This window comes from Oreochromis aureus, linkage group 19, assembly GCF_013358895.1.
Source record: "Oreochromis aureus strain Israel breed Guangdong linkage group 19, ZZ_aureus, whole genome shotgun sequence".
In the NCBI taxonomy this organism is placed as follows: Eukaryota; Metazoa; Chordata; class Actinopteri; order Cichliformes; family Cichlidae; genus Oreochromis; species Oreochromis aureus.
In genome coordinates this window covers 10,745,278-10,759,546 of record NC_052960.1, presented here as the reverse complement: position 1 = coordinate 10,759,546, position 14,269 = coordinate 10,745,278, and the positions used below count along the sequence as shown (strand labels likewise).

The 14,269-nt window shown below is 41.1% G+C and overlaps 1 protein-coding gene across 1 annotated transcript in view; it reads left to right on the top strand.

Moving 5' to 3' along the window:
• Positions 1-14,269, top strand: part of syne1b (spectrin repeat containing, nuclear envelope 1b) — a 76,223-nt gene that overhangs the window by 22,607 nt on the left and 39,347 nt on the right. The window contains exons 27-55 of the mRNA XM_039602887.1: positions 512-620; positions 805-969; positions 1,521-1,688; positions 1,804-1,980; positions 3,778-3,918; positions 4,066-4,226; positions 4,426-4,576; positions 5,483-5,710; positions 5,809-5,907; positions 6,023-6,210; positions 6,384-6,507; positions 6,602-6,768; positions 6,863-7,016; positions 7,946-8,571; positions 8,678-8,857; positions 8,999-9,149; positions 9,277-9,435; positions 9,708-9,890; positions 10,005-10,106; positions 10,225-10,428; positions 10,573-10,780; positions 10,947-11,059; positions 11,489-11,694; positions 11,777-11,926; positions 12,041-12,332; positions 12,461-12,633; positions 12,716-13,025; positions 13,184-13,348; positions 13,877-14,233. Coding sequence (XP_039458821.1) covers positions 512-620; positions 805-969; positions 1,521-1,688; positions 1,804-1,980; positions 3,778-3,918; positions 4,066-4,226; positions 4,426-4,576; positions 5,483-5,710; positions 5,809-5,907; positions 6,023-6,210; positions 6,384-6,507; positions 6,602-6,768; positions 6,863-7,016; positions 7,946-8,571; positions 8,678-8,857; positions 8,999-9,149; positions 9,277-9,435; positions 9,708-9,890; positions 10,005-10,106; positions 10,225-10,428; positions 10,573-10,780; positions 10,947-11,059; positions 11,489-11,694; positions 11,777-11,926; positions 12,041-12,332; positions 12,461-12,633; positions 12,716-13,025; positions 13,184-13,348; positions 13,877-14,233 — 5,611 coding nt within the window. The remainder of the gene's footprint in view (positions 1-511; positions 621-804; positions 970-1,520; positions 1,689-1,803; positions 1,981-3,777; positions 3,919-4,065; positions 4,227-4,425; positions 4,577-5,482; positions 5,711-5,808; positions 5,908-6,022; positions 6,211-6,383; positions 6,508-6,601; positions 6,769-6,862; positions 7,017-7,945; positions 8,572-8,677; positions 8,858-8,998; positions 9,150-9,276; positions 9,436-9,707; positions 9,891-10,004; positions 10,107-10,224; positions 10,429-10,572; positions 10,781-10,946; positions 11,060-11,488; positions 11,695-11,776; positions 11,927-12,040; positions 12,333-12,460; positions 12,634-12,715; positions 13,026-13,183; positions 13,349-13,876; positions 14,234-14,269) is intronic.

Below are 14,269 nucleotides of genomic sequence, written 5' to 3'. Positions count from 1 at the left end.
AGTTATGAGTGTTTTCAGTTTTCGGTGCAGAGATCACAGATTCCAAATGATGTCCATCCATCCATTCTCCTCCACTTATCTTTATCAGGGTCACGGGGTGCTGGAGTCTTTCCCAGCTTCTGTAGTGCATTTCACTAGCTGGGCCCACGTCCTCATTTTAGGTTTGACAGCGTTTTAATAGGTAAAAGTGAATGCTTTGGCGACAGCTCCCGGGCCTGGCAGATCCCCATGCACTAAATAGAAATGAAGACGTTAAAGAATTAAAAACAAGGAGGGAGGGAGGGGCACGTAAACGAGAATGAACAGCTTGCAGAACTGGTGGAACCTATATAGATAACAGCAGGAAAGAGCTTGTTTGGAGGTGTGGTCCCGTTCCCGAAATTCCGATACATAATCTCCAACTGATATTTTATTATATATATATATATGATTTGGAGAAGTACTCATTTTCTGTATAAATTTTAAAGTGCTGGTCAAGGTTTTCATGACATTTGTTTTTGGTGTCAAACAGATACGCTGAACTTTCCTGTTGGCTTATATCTAAAGAAAGCCAACTGAGGATGCTGAGAAACCGAGCTAATGACCCCAATAAATATGGCACGGTGAAGGCTACCATAACGGTGAGTTAGTCCTCTTCTTAAAGTCCAAACTGTTTACTTCCTTTCCCATTTTCTTCTGTGGTGTGTCACATCTGATATCTAATAGGCTGCTCAGTGTCGTGTCTGAGGATGTTACTGTATAAACACTCCGAGTCAGGTGACTCTTGTCCACACGGGTCGTATCACATTCTGTTGTTGTGTGCAGGAGCTGAGGAATGATGCAGAGCTACAGGAGGGGAATCTTGGCTGGCTGAAAAGCCGTATGGCTGTACTGATTGAAATCTGTGCTGACAGCGATGCCCAGAGGCAAGGAAGTGCACTGAGCAAGCTCTCCACTGATTTTAAGGGTCTTCTCGCTTCTCTGTTAGAGGTAAGTGATGTTCTCACATGTTTTTTTCTCAAGGTGCGAAAAACATTTAAAATACCATACAGTAAAAATAAACTGTGAGTACAGATATAGTATGAAGAGTGTGAAACTGATTTTAGTTAACTTGACACATGCAACCCAGTTTGAGTTGGACCCACTAGTCTTTAACAAACCAATAATTTATTCAAAAATTAGGCACAAATACTTCATATGTAGATCTAAATCACAGTCATATTATACTTTTTAACAGAAAACAGTTAAAATTGGGATTATAAATGATTTCCCTCCAATCTTAAGATATAAATTTTCATGCTGTGCAGTCATCGTCTTGACAGGATGGCTCTGGCCTGTGGACCATATAAGTGAGACCACTGAATTTTATCAAAATATCTCTTATCAGCTACAGTCTAAGATATGAGTTATTAAATATTGTTACAGTTGACATCATGAAACTGACATTTTCCAGCCAACAGAAGCAGACAATAGCAATATTCAAGCGTAAGTATTGTTTGTGACAGCGTTGCATTTTTCTCTCATGTTATCTCTTTAATCAGGCCGAGAAGATGGTGCTGGCTGTTGGGGATTGTGTACAATTCAGAGAAGAGGTACAAACCACACTGGAAGACCTGCTTCAGGGGCAGAAAGAAGCTCAGGCTGAGGTTACTAAAATACTGGACTGCTCAACTGCTAGAGAAGCCCAACAGATGCTGCTTGTTCATCAGGTATCCTTAGACCAAACAAATAATTCCACATTACTGTGCTTTGGATTTTGGTTTTGCTTGATTTTCTTATTGAATTTGATGCTGATAACCAGAATTTTTTAATGTTTCCCAATAGCAACTATTAAAACGCCTGAAACTAAAGAGGAAGGATGTTCAGCACCTGTTCACCAGAGGCCAGCAACTCCAGGCTGAGGAGGGATTGGGGGAGACTCTGCAGCAGGACCTGCAGAGTTTAGAGAACACACTTAGCAAAATGGAACAGAATATGGATTCACAGGAGCAAAGCCTTGAGGTGAGCAGTGTTTAAGACTGATCTGAAAGCAACGAAAGCTATTGATAAACTGATACACTGGCTAAAGGGATGAAACTGTGTTTTTGCTGCATGCGTCTCCACCCAATAAAATCATAAAGTTCTTTTTTGTGACACTGTGCTCTGAATAATTCTGGTGAAATGAGCATATGGTGTGAAAAGTTATTCCCAGGATCTGAGCTTAATCCTGGTGTAGTGATCAATTTAGCAATTGTATTATTCAATTCAGTTTAATTCAATTTAATTCAATTCAATTTGTATAACCTAGTATAAGTACAGGTTCAAGGGTTTTACACCCATAAAACCATATTACGAAATATTTGGGGGAGGAGGAGGAGGAAGTAAAAAAAAGGATTTTATATGCAAGTAAGAGTATTTTAAAATTAACTCTGTAAGAAACTGGAAGCCAATGTAGCTCTGCTAAAACTGGAATGATTTGTTTTTGCTCATTACCTTCAAATTTCATAAAGTTCTAGATAAGTTGCAGTCTACTGAGAAGGGGTTTTTCAGAGTCATGGCTGTACTTTGGCGATATTCCTAAGATGGAAGGATGATGTCTTTGTGATGGAACCGATAATGGTTCAAACCAGAATCTAAAATAAAGCCCAAGACTTTTAATTTGTGGCTGTACTATGTCGGGTGATGTCCCTAACTCATGAAAAGGCAGACCAGGTTTGGTTTTAGGGCCAATTTTTAAAAAAAAATTCCAGTTTGTTTTAAGGCGTTTACAGTCATCATTTTGTTAATGTCAAGTGCTAATGAGATGAGTAGATCATTATCACATGGCTCTGTAGAAACATATATCTGTGTATCATCTGCGTAACTATGGTAATGAATGTTATGGTATCACATAAGGTTGCCAAGTGGGAGCACGCATTATCGCTCCACCGCTTTGCTCTCATATTATTTTGTTGAAGTGTAAGTCAAAGTCAAAGTAAACTTTATTGCGTAGGAAGTTTAGTCAAACTGTTCATTTTCTCTCTGCTGTAACTGACTCTGTACTCTCTTGTAGTCCTCGGTATTGTTCAGTTCAGTGTCTGTTGTTGTGAAGTTTGAGGCCTCTTTTATTATTAAGCTTACTTTTCTTCACAGCGCTCCCCCTTTATGTGTTTTTATATTGTTTTACCTATTTACCCTCTCCAGGACTCTGACACAGTTACATTATACTATATATTATATAAGCTAACGTGTGTTGCTGCGTATAAATAAATGAATGAAGTAAGTAAAGGAAAATGTTATGTATAGAGGATTGAAAGGTCTGACTGGTGTTTTCTAATGGAGTACTGTTCTTTGAGAAGCATTACAGCTCTAAGGATGCCTCGCTGCAGTCAGTCAGATATGTTATTCTTAATGGTGCTGCTATAGGCTGTTGAGATGAGGGGTTAGTGTTGAAATAGAAATTTAAGTTCTGCCTTTTTTATGCTAGCGGTTATACTGATAGTCAGTAATGTAAACACCAATGAGTTTGTGCTGTTACTGCCTTGTATGGTGTGGTTGTTGTCGAGTGTTAGCAGTGCTGACTCATCACTCCTGCTGATAGGTGCAGACGCTATGGTGTCATTTTCATACATAATAGTCATACCGAGCAGGTTTGCTATAGTGTTGTGTCATTGTGTTCTGTTAGTGTGATCTTAATGTGTTTTTTCTGCCACTGGGTGATGATTATTATCTTGCTATAACATTTAAATATGAAGGTTTGATATCAGCACTAAACACAATGAATGGATCTAAAAATAATGCTGATCTGACCTTAATGAGTTTGACGCTTGTCATTCCCAGGTCACACTGGCAGCCTGGCAGGAGTTTGACAGCCAACAGGAAGCAGTTCATGAGTTTGTTAACAAAGCACGCTCAACTATGGAGAGAGACCTGAACTTCAGCAGTCCAGAAAGTCTGGCAGTTGAACTCGATCAGGCCAGAGTAAGTCTTCTTTTTTAAGTTAAAAAACCAAACAAATAAACAAAACCAAAAAATATCTTTTGGTTGACTCTTAACATTTAAACTGAAAGGTATGGGTTAGATAAATACTGTAGAAAACTATACTAAATGTTGCCATTTTGTGAGCAGGTGCTGCTGAAGCAATGTGAAGCAAAGGCCCTACATATGAACACGTTGCTGAAGAGATCAGCAGAAATCCAGCTGGGCCCCAAAAACAAGACTCTGCTTTTACAGCAAGCCCGTTCTCTCAGCGAACAAGTGGATAAAGTAGAGTCTGGGCTGAAAAAAGAGTAAGAAAGTTGTTGATTCATTAATTAAAGCTTTTATTTTGTTCGGAAACACACATACGCACACACACACAAATTGGAGCATTTAAGAGTGTGCTGACTGACATGTGCAGTAGTAAATGTAGCTGTCTTACACCTATCATGAATATCAGGCATTGCTTGCAGCTAAAACTTATATTATTTATCATTTTTACTCCCCCAGTGTCAAGAATCTGGAAGAAATGAAAGATCAGTGGGATCAGTTTGGAGCTGGATTTGAAGCTTTTTCCTTATGGATATCTGAAAAGGAAAAACAGCTGGATGCAATGAAGTCTTCTACTTTGCCTCTGGAGGAACAGATCGACACAGTCAAGGTACAGTAGTGTGTATTATAACGCTCCAACGCTTTAAAACCATGTTAAAAAGTAATATTAGCCAGCAAGCAATAACCACAAAGCCAAGACATTAAAGTTAAAATCAATAAGGCTGTCTGAAGAGGCCATTGGAAGCAACAGTGCAATATTGCTTTGCCCATCGAGCCTGTCTCTCTCATTGACACCCACAGCAAACCCCTGTCTTTAACACATATGAGAAAAAGAGCTAAACATGAAGTCTGTGGTTTGTATCTGACTTCCTCAAGCTGTCACAGTTTTGACAAATTTGCCTTGAGGGTGAAACTTATATTTCCTGAAAATTTGGAAGATGGTCATTTAAGGCACAAAACCCCAGAGAAAATATTGGCTGTTGGGATATATCGGGTAACACTTGAACAGTTTAGTAATGACAGAGGTTAAATATCCTAACAACTTTAACAAGGGGCCAAATTGTGATGGCAAGATGGGGTCGGAAATCTTGATAAACTATATGCTGGCTATCATATAAGTGTGTCAAATACACATTAGATAGAAGATTACTACATTTGAGGATACACACATCAGATCTGAATGATGAGACAATAGAAATAGATTGTGGTCTGATGACTCACATTCATGCATGTATCGCCATTAACTAGTCACTTATTACCTTTAATAAAAGGGACACATCGTCTATTTATTATTAATTTGGAATTATAAAGATGAATGCCTTATTCTGTCTGACTGTTTTTAACAACTTCTAGCCCAACAAAGAGTTTCCTTCCTAATTAGTCCTTACTGAAAAATAAACAGTAACTACTGGTGATTTAATTGTGGGCATGACCTCTTTTTAGATTGAGTAACACTGACTGAGTCATAAAGATCTTATTTGGACTTTATTACAGTTTAATTGTCTTGCTTTTTCAGGCTGTTGCGGCAGAACTTCAGTCTCGAGCGGAGGTCCTTTCTCAGCTGGAGACAGACTCCCAGGCGCTGGCTCAGTTTGTGTCTTCGGGAGAGGCGGCTCGCATCAAGGCTCGTCTGACCCAAATCGGCAGGTACTGGGAGGAGCTGAAGGAGAGCGTCCAGCAGCTTGATGGACAGCTGGAGGAAAGCTCTTCTCACCAGCAGAAGTTTAAAATGAGCCTAGAGGAGGTATATATTCACTGACTGATACTGCTGCACTATGGTATATAGAAAAGATTAGAGAGATAATAATTAATGGAGTTAATCGGGTCCTAATTTTCTGTCAGGTACAAGCATCTCTTAGTGAGCTGTATACAAAGCTGGAGCATCCTATCAAATCCTGCACCTCCTCATCAGAGACCTACAAAGCCCTTCAAAACCACATGGTATTAATTTCTTTCTACAATTGCTCATTTTATGAGTTAACTTTAAATACCAGTAATGGTACTAGAGTGCAGGTTGAGGCTTTGTTGGTCACTGCCATGTGTTATTATTCTCCAGGATGCCTGTCAGTGTCTGGAACGGCTGAAAGGAACCTTGCTGTCGCTGTCGGCTGGCGCCCGTCGACTGAGTGACAAAGAGCAAGCAGAGCGGACTGTGACAGAGCTAAACACCACCTATGACCAGCATGTACAGGAAGCAAAGGACAAACAGAGCACTTTGGAAAACCTGCTCTCCCTTTGGCAAAAGTATGGATTATGTAGCATAGTAATTTTAAAAGCTTTAGGATAAAATTAAGAAATGCTGATAGTTACATTTGATATGGACAATAGACAAAACAGAGCCGTGTCTCCCTTTCAAGCAAAGTGCACTCAACTCTGTAAATAAATCTTACAATTTCAGTGTTTCTGATGTCCTTCAGGTATGAGAAGCAGCATTCAAACTTTGTTTCCTGCTTGGAGAGAAGTGAATCTGCGTCCAAACCAGAAAGTCCATTCCTGTCAGCTGATAAAGCCAAGCTACGCAGCGAGATACAGGATTTGCAGGTACAATTTATACAGACACAGTTTAACTATGAAACAGAATTCAATTAATAATATATTAATGTAACAACATGGATGAATTTTTTTTTCCTTGCAGGCCTTGCACTCTGAGGTTCAGTCCCTTGAGAGGGCTCATGCTGAACTGGCGTCTCTGGGGACATCGTTGTATCCCACTGCAGAGAGAGAGAGAGTTAGTCAGCTGAAAGATGAGCTTGAAACCCTGCAGAGGAGATTGCATGTCCAAAATGAAGTTCTCCCTCAAAGGTACAATGAAATAGTCTGAATGCAAATTAAATTTTAAAGCTTGTCTTGCACTAACTAAATTGTGGAGTTACCATGGAGCCTTTTTCTACTCCAGAATCTCGGAGCTTCAGAGCCACCTTTCACTGGTAGAGCAGTTTGGCCAGGCCTTGCTTAAATTCTGCCAATGGAGTGAGAACATGCTCTCAAATCTGCACTCATCTCCTCAAATAAATATCGGCAAACTGCAGCCTGCTGCAACACAAGTAAAGGTAAGAACTGAAATGTTTTTCTTACATTTGCACGCCTAATACACCCGTGGCAAAGACATGCTGAAAAGACAGGTTTACCTAAACATTGTTAAGCCACCCTTTAAGACACATAAATACATCACTTTATCTCTAACTCCTGGTTAATCAAAAGACAAGGACTCAAACTGTTCTTGCTGTGAGGCAACACTGCTTACCATTTTACCACCATGCCAACTTTTCTATTTACTGAATATCTATTGATGCTGCTATCTGTCTTTATTGAAGTATAAGATGCATACCTTTTCTGTGTACCACAGGGTGACAGCGTATGTCTATTTGATCTTAAAGTCACAACCACACATACATATAAAAAAAAGGAAATCAAATCAGTCAAATGTTTTTAAAAAATACAAGATGTAATCTTGAAAACTATTAAAATTGTTCTTTTGAACCAAATTTAACCTGATTATTTTTTACCTTAATTTACTATTTAGATGTACTTCAGACATATTATGGAAAAAGTCGGATTCAAGTCTCTAAAATACCCAAAATTTGCTAAATTTAGACGTAGACCCCCAACCCCGAAACACCCCTCCTTGAGCCTGGTTCTGCTGGAGGTTTCTGCCTGTTAAAAAGGGAGTTTTGCCTTCCCACTGTCGCCAAATTGATTGCTTATAGGGGGTTATATCATTGTTAGAGTTTTCTCTGTTTTCTCTGTATTATTGTAGGGTCTTTACCATACAATATAAAGCACATTGAGGCAACTGTTGTTGTGATTTGGTGCTATTTAAATTAAATATGAATTGAACTGAATGTAATATTCAATAGCCTTTTTAAAGGCTATGACTGACAAAACCAACATGCTTTTCTCCAAGATCATTTAAAGGAAATAGGCAGAGGAATTGAGCTTTCAGAGCAACAGCTGATTCTCTAAAACTTGCATCTTACAGGAGATGCAGGCGGCCCTGCAGAAGCAGTCCACTGTGAGAGAGAGCTTGGAGCAGCAGACCGAGAAGCTCTGTCAGTTCTGTGAGCCTGGTGATGCACAGCTCCTACGAAGCAGAGCAGACAGCTGTCTGCAGCCCTACATGGAGGCCCAGAATATAGCCGAGCTCCAGTTGGAGTGCCTGGAAAGGCTCGAGGCTTTTTTGCAGACCCACAGTGTGGTGACCGGAGTTTTGCGGGGTCTGAGACAGACTGTCGAAAGTGCTGGGAGCTGGGACCGTGGAAGAGTGGAGGAGCTGCAGCAAGAGCTGACCACTATTGTCCCAGACATTAGTCAGCTCGAGACTCTAGCCATCAGTCTGGACAGCAGTCTATGCAAAAGTCATCTTCACATTGGTGCCGATGAGGGTTCTCCTAAGTCATGTCGCATGCTGGCGGATTCCCTTAGTGTTGAGCTGGATGCAGTGAGAAACTTGCTTGGTACTAAGCAGAGTGAAGCAGAAGCCCTGGGGGCTCTGTGGACTTCATTTAGACAGCGGAAAGAGCAGCTTCTGAAAGCCGTGGAAGATATTGAAGAAAAAGCAGACCGCCAGAGCCTTAAAGAGCCCAGCCTGCATGGCTTACAGCAACGGTAAAGTATTACAGCAATATCTGATGTAATTCAAATGTGAAGTTGGTGGTGCAATTGACAACTGAACATGGTCAATAACTATACATATTATCCCCCTGTGTGTCAGACTTCGGTTCTTTAATCAGCTAGAAGATGAGCTCCAGTCACACCAGCATGAGGAGCAGTGGCTGAGGGACAAAGGCAACCAGCTGGCTCAGAGAGATGCAGAGTTGGCTGGAGAGGTACTGAGGGAAATCAGCTTGCTAGAGACTACATGGGAGGACACCAAGAGGCTCATTGCAGAGAGGTACAGAAGTAAAAGCAATGGGGATCCCTTAATTCTAACATGTGTTTAAGTGTGTTTGAGTGTCTTTGAACACATTTTTCTTCAATTTACTGTATTTTCCAGTTAATTTACAGTTAAAATGAACTAATTTCCATTTGACAGACAGGAGCAGTGCAGTGTCCTTACTGAGCTTATGAGAGAATACCAAATCATGAAAGCCTCCCTCAGCAGCACTATTGAGAGTGCTGAACCTTTGCTTGAGATAAGCTCTGTTCTGAAGGACCACGAGGAAACTAGGAGGTCACTAACCAAGGTTAGAACAAAATATACATATATATAAATCGCTTTTAGGAGTTAATGCCTCTATTCTTTTTCTTATAATGAGGTTCAGGACTACATTGTGTTACTTAAATACTTTGCTGTCTTTACTTCATTTGTAGCATGAAGCAGTGAAGGTGGATCTGGCTGCCAAGCAGCATGAACTAGATCAGTTTTCCAGCAAAGGAAAACAGCTGGTGACTGAAACAAAGAAGGTCCCTGAGTGTGACTCTCAAATGATGAAAAAGGATATGGAGACACTTGTTGACCAGTGGTTGGATGTAAGCCTGACTTTAAGAGTTCATTTCTGAAGCATCAGTGTTATGCCTTGTTGTTACCAATAAAGTTCTCTGCTCAGGTTTTTGCAGGGTTTTTTTTAAATCAGAGAAAAAGACTGGACTTCTATCTGTGTTGTGTCTATGTGTTAACAGAGAGCTTTGCAAGCTATACTCTGTGTAAGATGTAAACAGAGCATAAATTTCATCTACTGTGGATTAAGGTTTACTGTCCACACAGTTTAATCAACAATGGTAAAGTGCATTCCATTTCCCAGGTGTCTGAGAGGGTGGATGACAACATTGATCGACTAAACCAGTGTTTGGGGCTGTGGGATGATGTGCGTAAAATCAATGATGATATTGAGAGCTGGACTGGCACGAGTGTGATTGAGCTAAATGAAAGCCTGAACAACCTAAACAACAGCCAGAAGATATCAGCAAGGCTTACAGAGTTGAAGGTACAGTAAGATATATGATGTCTTGGAAAACTGGCAAGGATTTGTTTTACCTGGGTTTGGTTGTTGTAGGTGAGATTGTGCATGGCATGCTTTTCTCATTCGATATCTTCACAGGTGGAACTTGGCGAGAAGGAGCATAAACTTGAAGCCCTGCAAAGTAAAGTGGCAGAGTTGAAGAAGTGCAGTCAAAACCAAGAGACTCCAGCTAAACTACAGGTACTAAATAGGACTCTGGTTTATGGTGTGACTGAACAAATAAATATTAGCTCAAGCGCTGCAGATGAACTGGTCTTTCTTCAGTAAATACCACAGGCCCTTACTGTGATTGCATTAGGTGTTGGAGAATGACCTGCGCAAAAAGATCTGCACTGTCCAGAAGCTACATGAGCAGGCTATGGGAAATCTCATGGACTTCAGTTCCCAACGGAAACAGCTTGAAGACTACATCTCACAGATGTCTGCATGGTTAAAAAGTATGGAAGATTCTTTAGTTTCTTCTCCAACTGGATCAGATCCTGAGGACATATGCAGAGTGAAGGTACAGTCTAAATAATAACCAATTTAAAATTATAGTCCTTGCAAAAAATTGGTGAATGCAATGTGCTTCTATAAATTTGAGAAAGAAGACAGAAACGAGAAGTTACATTGATAATCAAAAATATATTTTTAACGTGTTTTTTAGGACCTCCAGAAGGAGCTGCAAAATCAGCAAGGGAGTATCGACTCCACCAGAGAAAGCCTCAACACGTTGTGCAGAAAATATCCATCTGAGGAGCTGGCTGGTTTGGGTTCAGCTCTCACTGATCTTATCAAGACTTATGAGTCTGCAAACCAGCTTTCTGCAAGGACACTTGCCTCACTGCAGAACGGTCTTCAGCAGCAGTTCAATGGTAAGAAGGCTGGCTGGATAAAAATGTACAGATATACAGTGTTTTAATGGGAATCCATGCTCTGTGTAAACTTTAATCTTGAGGAAGAAAATTATTAATTGTGTTGTATTTGATTCTGTCTAAGTCTACACCTGATATTAATTCTCTTTACCCCCCAATTCCTCAGACCTAGTTCAGGAGTTTCATCGCTGGCTTTCAGAGCAGAGGGAGATAGTGAAAGAATGCTCTGACCGATCAGGAGACACTCAAATTGTGGAACGCAAACTGCAGAAACTAAAGGTACAGCTACTACTACCACTACAGTAAATAATCTTTAATCTTTGAAATGAAAAACTAGAATTACCATGTTGTAGTTGTGACTATATTTGTCGACATTAGTAATTATATAGTGAAGACTTTAAAGCTATTGAATAGGTAAAAATCATAGGTTAGTGTCACTGATTCAAGATGTGATCAAATACAAAATTGCCACTTGTATTCATAAGTTTTGGCATTGACTAGCAGCCAGAGAAGTGTTTTTAGAGGATGTTACAATGATGTTTTACTTGATCATTTAAATGATATAGCATTCACAGGAAGGGGTTGTATGTGCAGTATCTGTGGTTAAAAGCATAATGTCTTTCCTCTGGCTCTGGATGCTGCCCGTGTGGTGGTATGATTCACATGTGAAGGAGTTCGAAACTAAAAGTGTTGTGGATTATCTATCAGGGTGCCATGGATCGTGTGGAGGAGGGTGAGGTACGTCTGACTCAGGTCTGTGAGGAAGGAGAGAAGCTCCTACTTCATCTTCCCAAAGCCAGCGCTGGGCAGGTCCAGCAGCATCTTTCATCTATCCAGCAGGACTGGGACAGCTTTGTGGAGCAGTGCAGACAGAACCAACAGATCCTGGAAGACAGTGCATCTCTTATGAAAGGGTGAGCACCTCTGCTGAACTGCATCTGTAAAGCCCTTTGTAAGCCCACCATTTATAAGCGAGGCATTTTGATTTCCTTGTAGATTTGAGGGTCGCCTTAAGAAGCTCAGATGGTGGTTGGAACACATGGAAAAGAAAATGACCACCGATCTGCTTGAAGCCCAGCAACGTGGTCCTGAAAAGGCTGTCCTGGAACAAGTGGAGGAATACCAGCAGGAAGTGCTCAAAGAAAGGTGCTAAATATACGCGTTTATTTGCCAAGGAAAGACTGTTTAGTGTATTATCATTGTTTATGAATGTGCCCAAAAGATTCAAAGCAATTAAACATTCTGCCTTCCTACATGCAGGGATTCATTTGAGCGTCTCTGTCAAGAGGGGCAGGCACTTAATGAAGGTGGGCGAGGTGATGGAAGTGAGACAAGAGTTTCTGCTCAGCTTCAATCACAACACCAGGCCTTGCTGAGGCGTGTGAGAGAGAGGCTGCGCAGTTGCCAGCTCACTTTACAAGAGCAACAGGCCTTTGAAGAGACACTACAGGCTACCTGGACCTGGCTCAATGGTGTCCAGGAGCGCCTGGCTTCACTCAACAGCACAGTTGGCAATAAAGAGACTCTGGAAAAAAGACTAGGCCTTGTACAGGTCAGTAAATAATGTGTACCAGAAATGCAGTTATTTGGTTCACGGTGTTGTCTGGGCACATTTTGAAGTGCATAAGCAATCTCATAGGTGGCTCACAGATCTTCCTTACTGTTTTCTCATATGTTCAGGATATCCTGCTAATGAAGGGTGAAGGTGAGGTGAAGCTCAACATGACAGTAGGAAAAGGTGAACAGGTTCTAAAGCACAACAGAATGGAAGGGCAAGAAGCTATTTGTCTGCAGCTCCAGAGCCTGAAGGATGCCTGGGCTAATATGTTAATGACATCTATGAGTTGTCACAGGTAGGAAACGTGTCCTCTACACGGCATCTGATAAAAGTTACATTATCTACATTACGTGATGGAATTTTGTCATTTTCTATAGTCGTCTGGAGTGGACAGTGGCTCAGTGGACCAGCTATCAGGAAAATAAAAGCCAGCTGCAGCAGTGGATGGAGTCAGTGGAGCAAGAGGTGGGGATGACTCTGCCTCAGCAGCCAGGCCTCAAAGAGAAGTCGGCTTTACTTGAGCGCCTCAGAGCCATCCAGGCTGACGTGGACGCTCATGCAACGGTCCTGTCACGCCTAACAGACAAGGCGGTGGAGTTGCATGAAAAAACTGGTGATCAGATTTTTGGACCAGAGTCAAGGGCAGAGCTCAATGCACACTTTGCTGATATCTCGGCTGTTGTCAAGGTGATTTAACTTCAGGCATAGGCTAAATGGTGCCTACAAATAATTACTGAATTATTGATCATCAATACAGGAAAACAGTACAGCTAAACAGAAGCTGCATCCAGGAAGCTGACTCATTCATAACTGACAGTGTTTTCATCGTCTTTTTTTCCCCAAAGGGTAAAGTACAGTCCATGCAAAACATCGTGTCTGAGCATGAGCAATATCTTGATGCTGTGAGAGACTTCAACGACTGGCTAATTTCAGCAAAAGAGGAACTCCAGCGCTGGTCTGACCTGTCAGGAGACTCAGTTTGCATTAAAAGAAAGCTCTCCAAAGTGCAGGTGAGGAAGCTTAATAATCATAATTGCTTAATATTTAAGGCAAAAAGTATTTGAGGTTATCTAGTTTTTCCACTGTGATCCACGTCTCATATTCCAGCCTGAAAACTTCCCCAGGTAAGCACTAGGGAGACAACCATAAGGATTCAAGATATAATTGAATATAATTAAGTTACCCAGTCAGCTGTACCCTTTAAAACCTAAGAAATTGTTATTTTATATTTATTTGTAAAAGCCTCTAAAGTATGAAGTGGGACTGTCAAACTAATAAAAAAGTCCTACAGGCAGAAAAAAAATTAGAATCAGATGGAAGGAATTAATACACTGTTTAGTTTGTCAGACCATGAACACATGGATTTATCCTGAAAACAAATATTAAAAGCGGGCTACATTAACTACTGAGTTTATAGGTTTCTCAGTTGACAGATATCTTCTCGTTATATCCAGCGGGTGCACAGTTTGCTGCTGTTTACAGATTTAATTAGTAGAAATTTGCATTAATTTGTTTGCCATTCCTTTGGATCTTTCCAGGAGTTGCTTGACTCTAAGCAGCGAGGCAGAGAAAGGCTGAACCGGGTTCAAAGATGCGGAGCAGTGGCAAGAGACTACACCGGATCGGGGGGATATGAGACTATAGAGCGAGAGGAAGCAGCCCTGTTGTCATCATGGGAACAGTGGGAGCGGGCAGCACTACAGACACGCGCAAGTCTAGAGACCACACTGTCACAGATAGCAAGCTCTGAACAAGAGTTCAGCAGCCTGTCAGCACAGCTGGAGCAGGACCTGCAGGACTTCAACCGACAGCTACAGGACTGGCGACTAAGGCTGAGCCAAGCAGAGAGAAAAAATGACGGAGAGGAAGCTGTTAAGGGCTGGCAGATAGCAAAGGCAAGTCTAGGCTTTAGTTTGGTTCCAATGATAAGT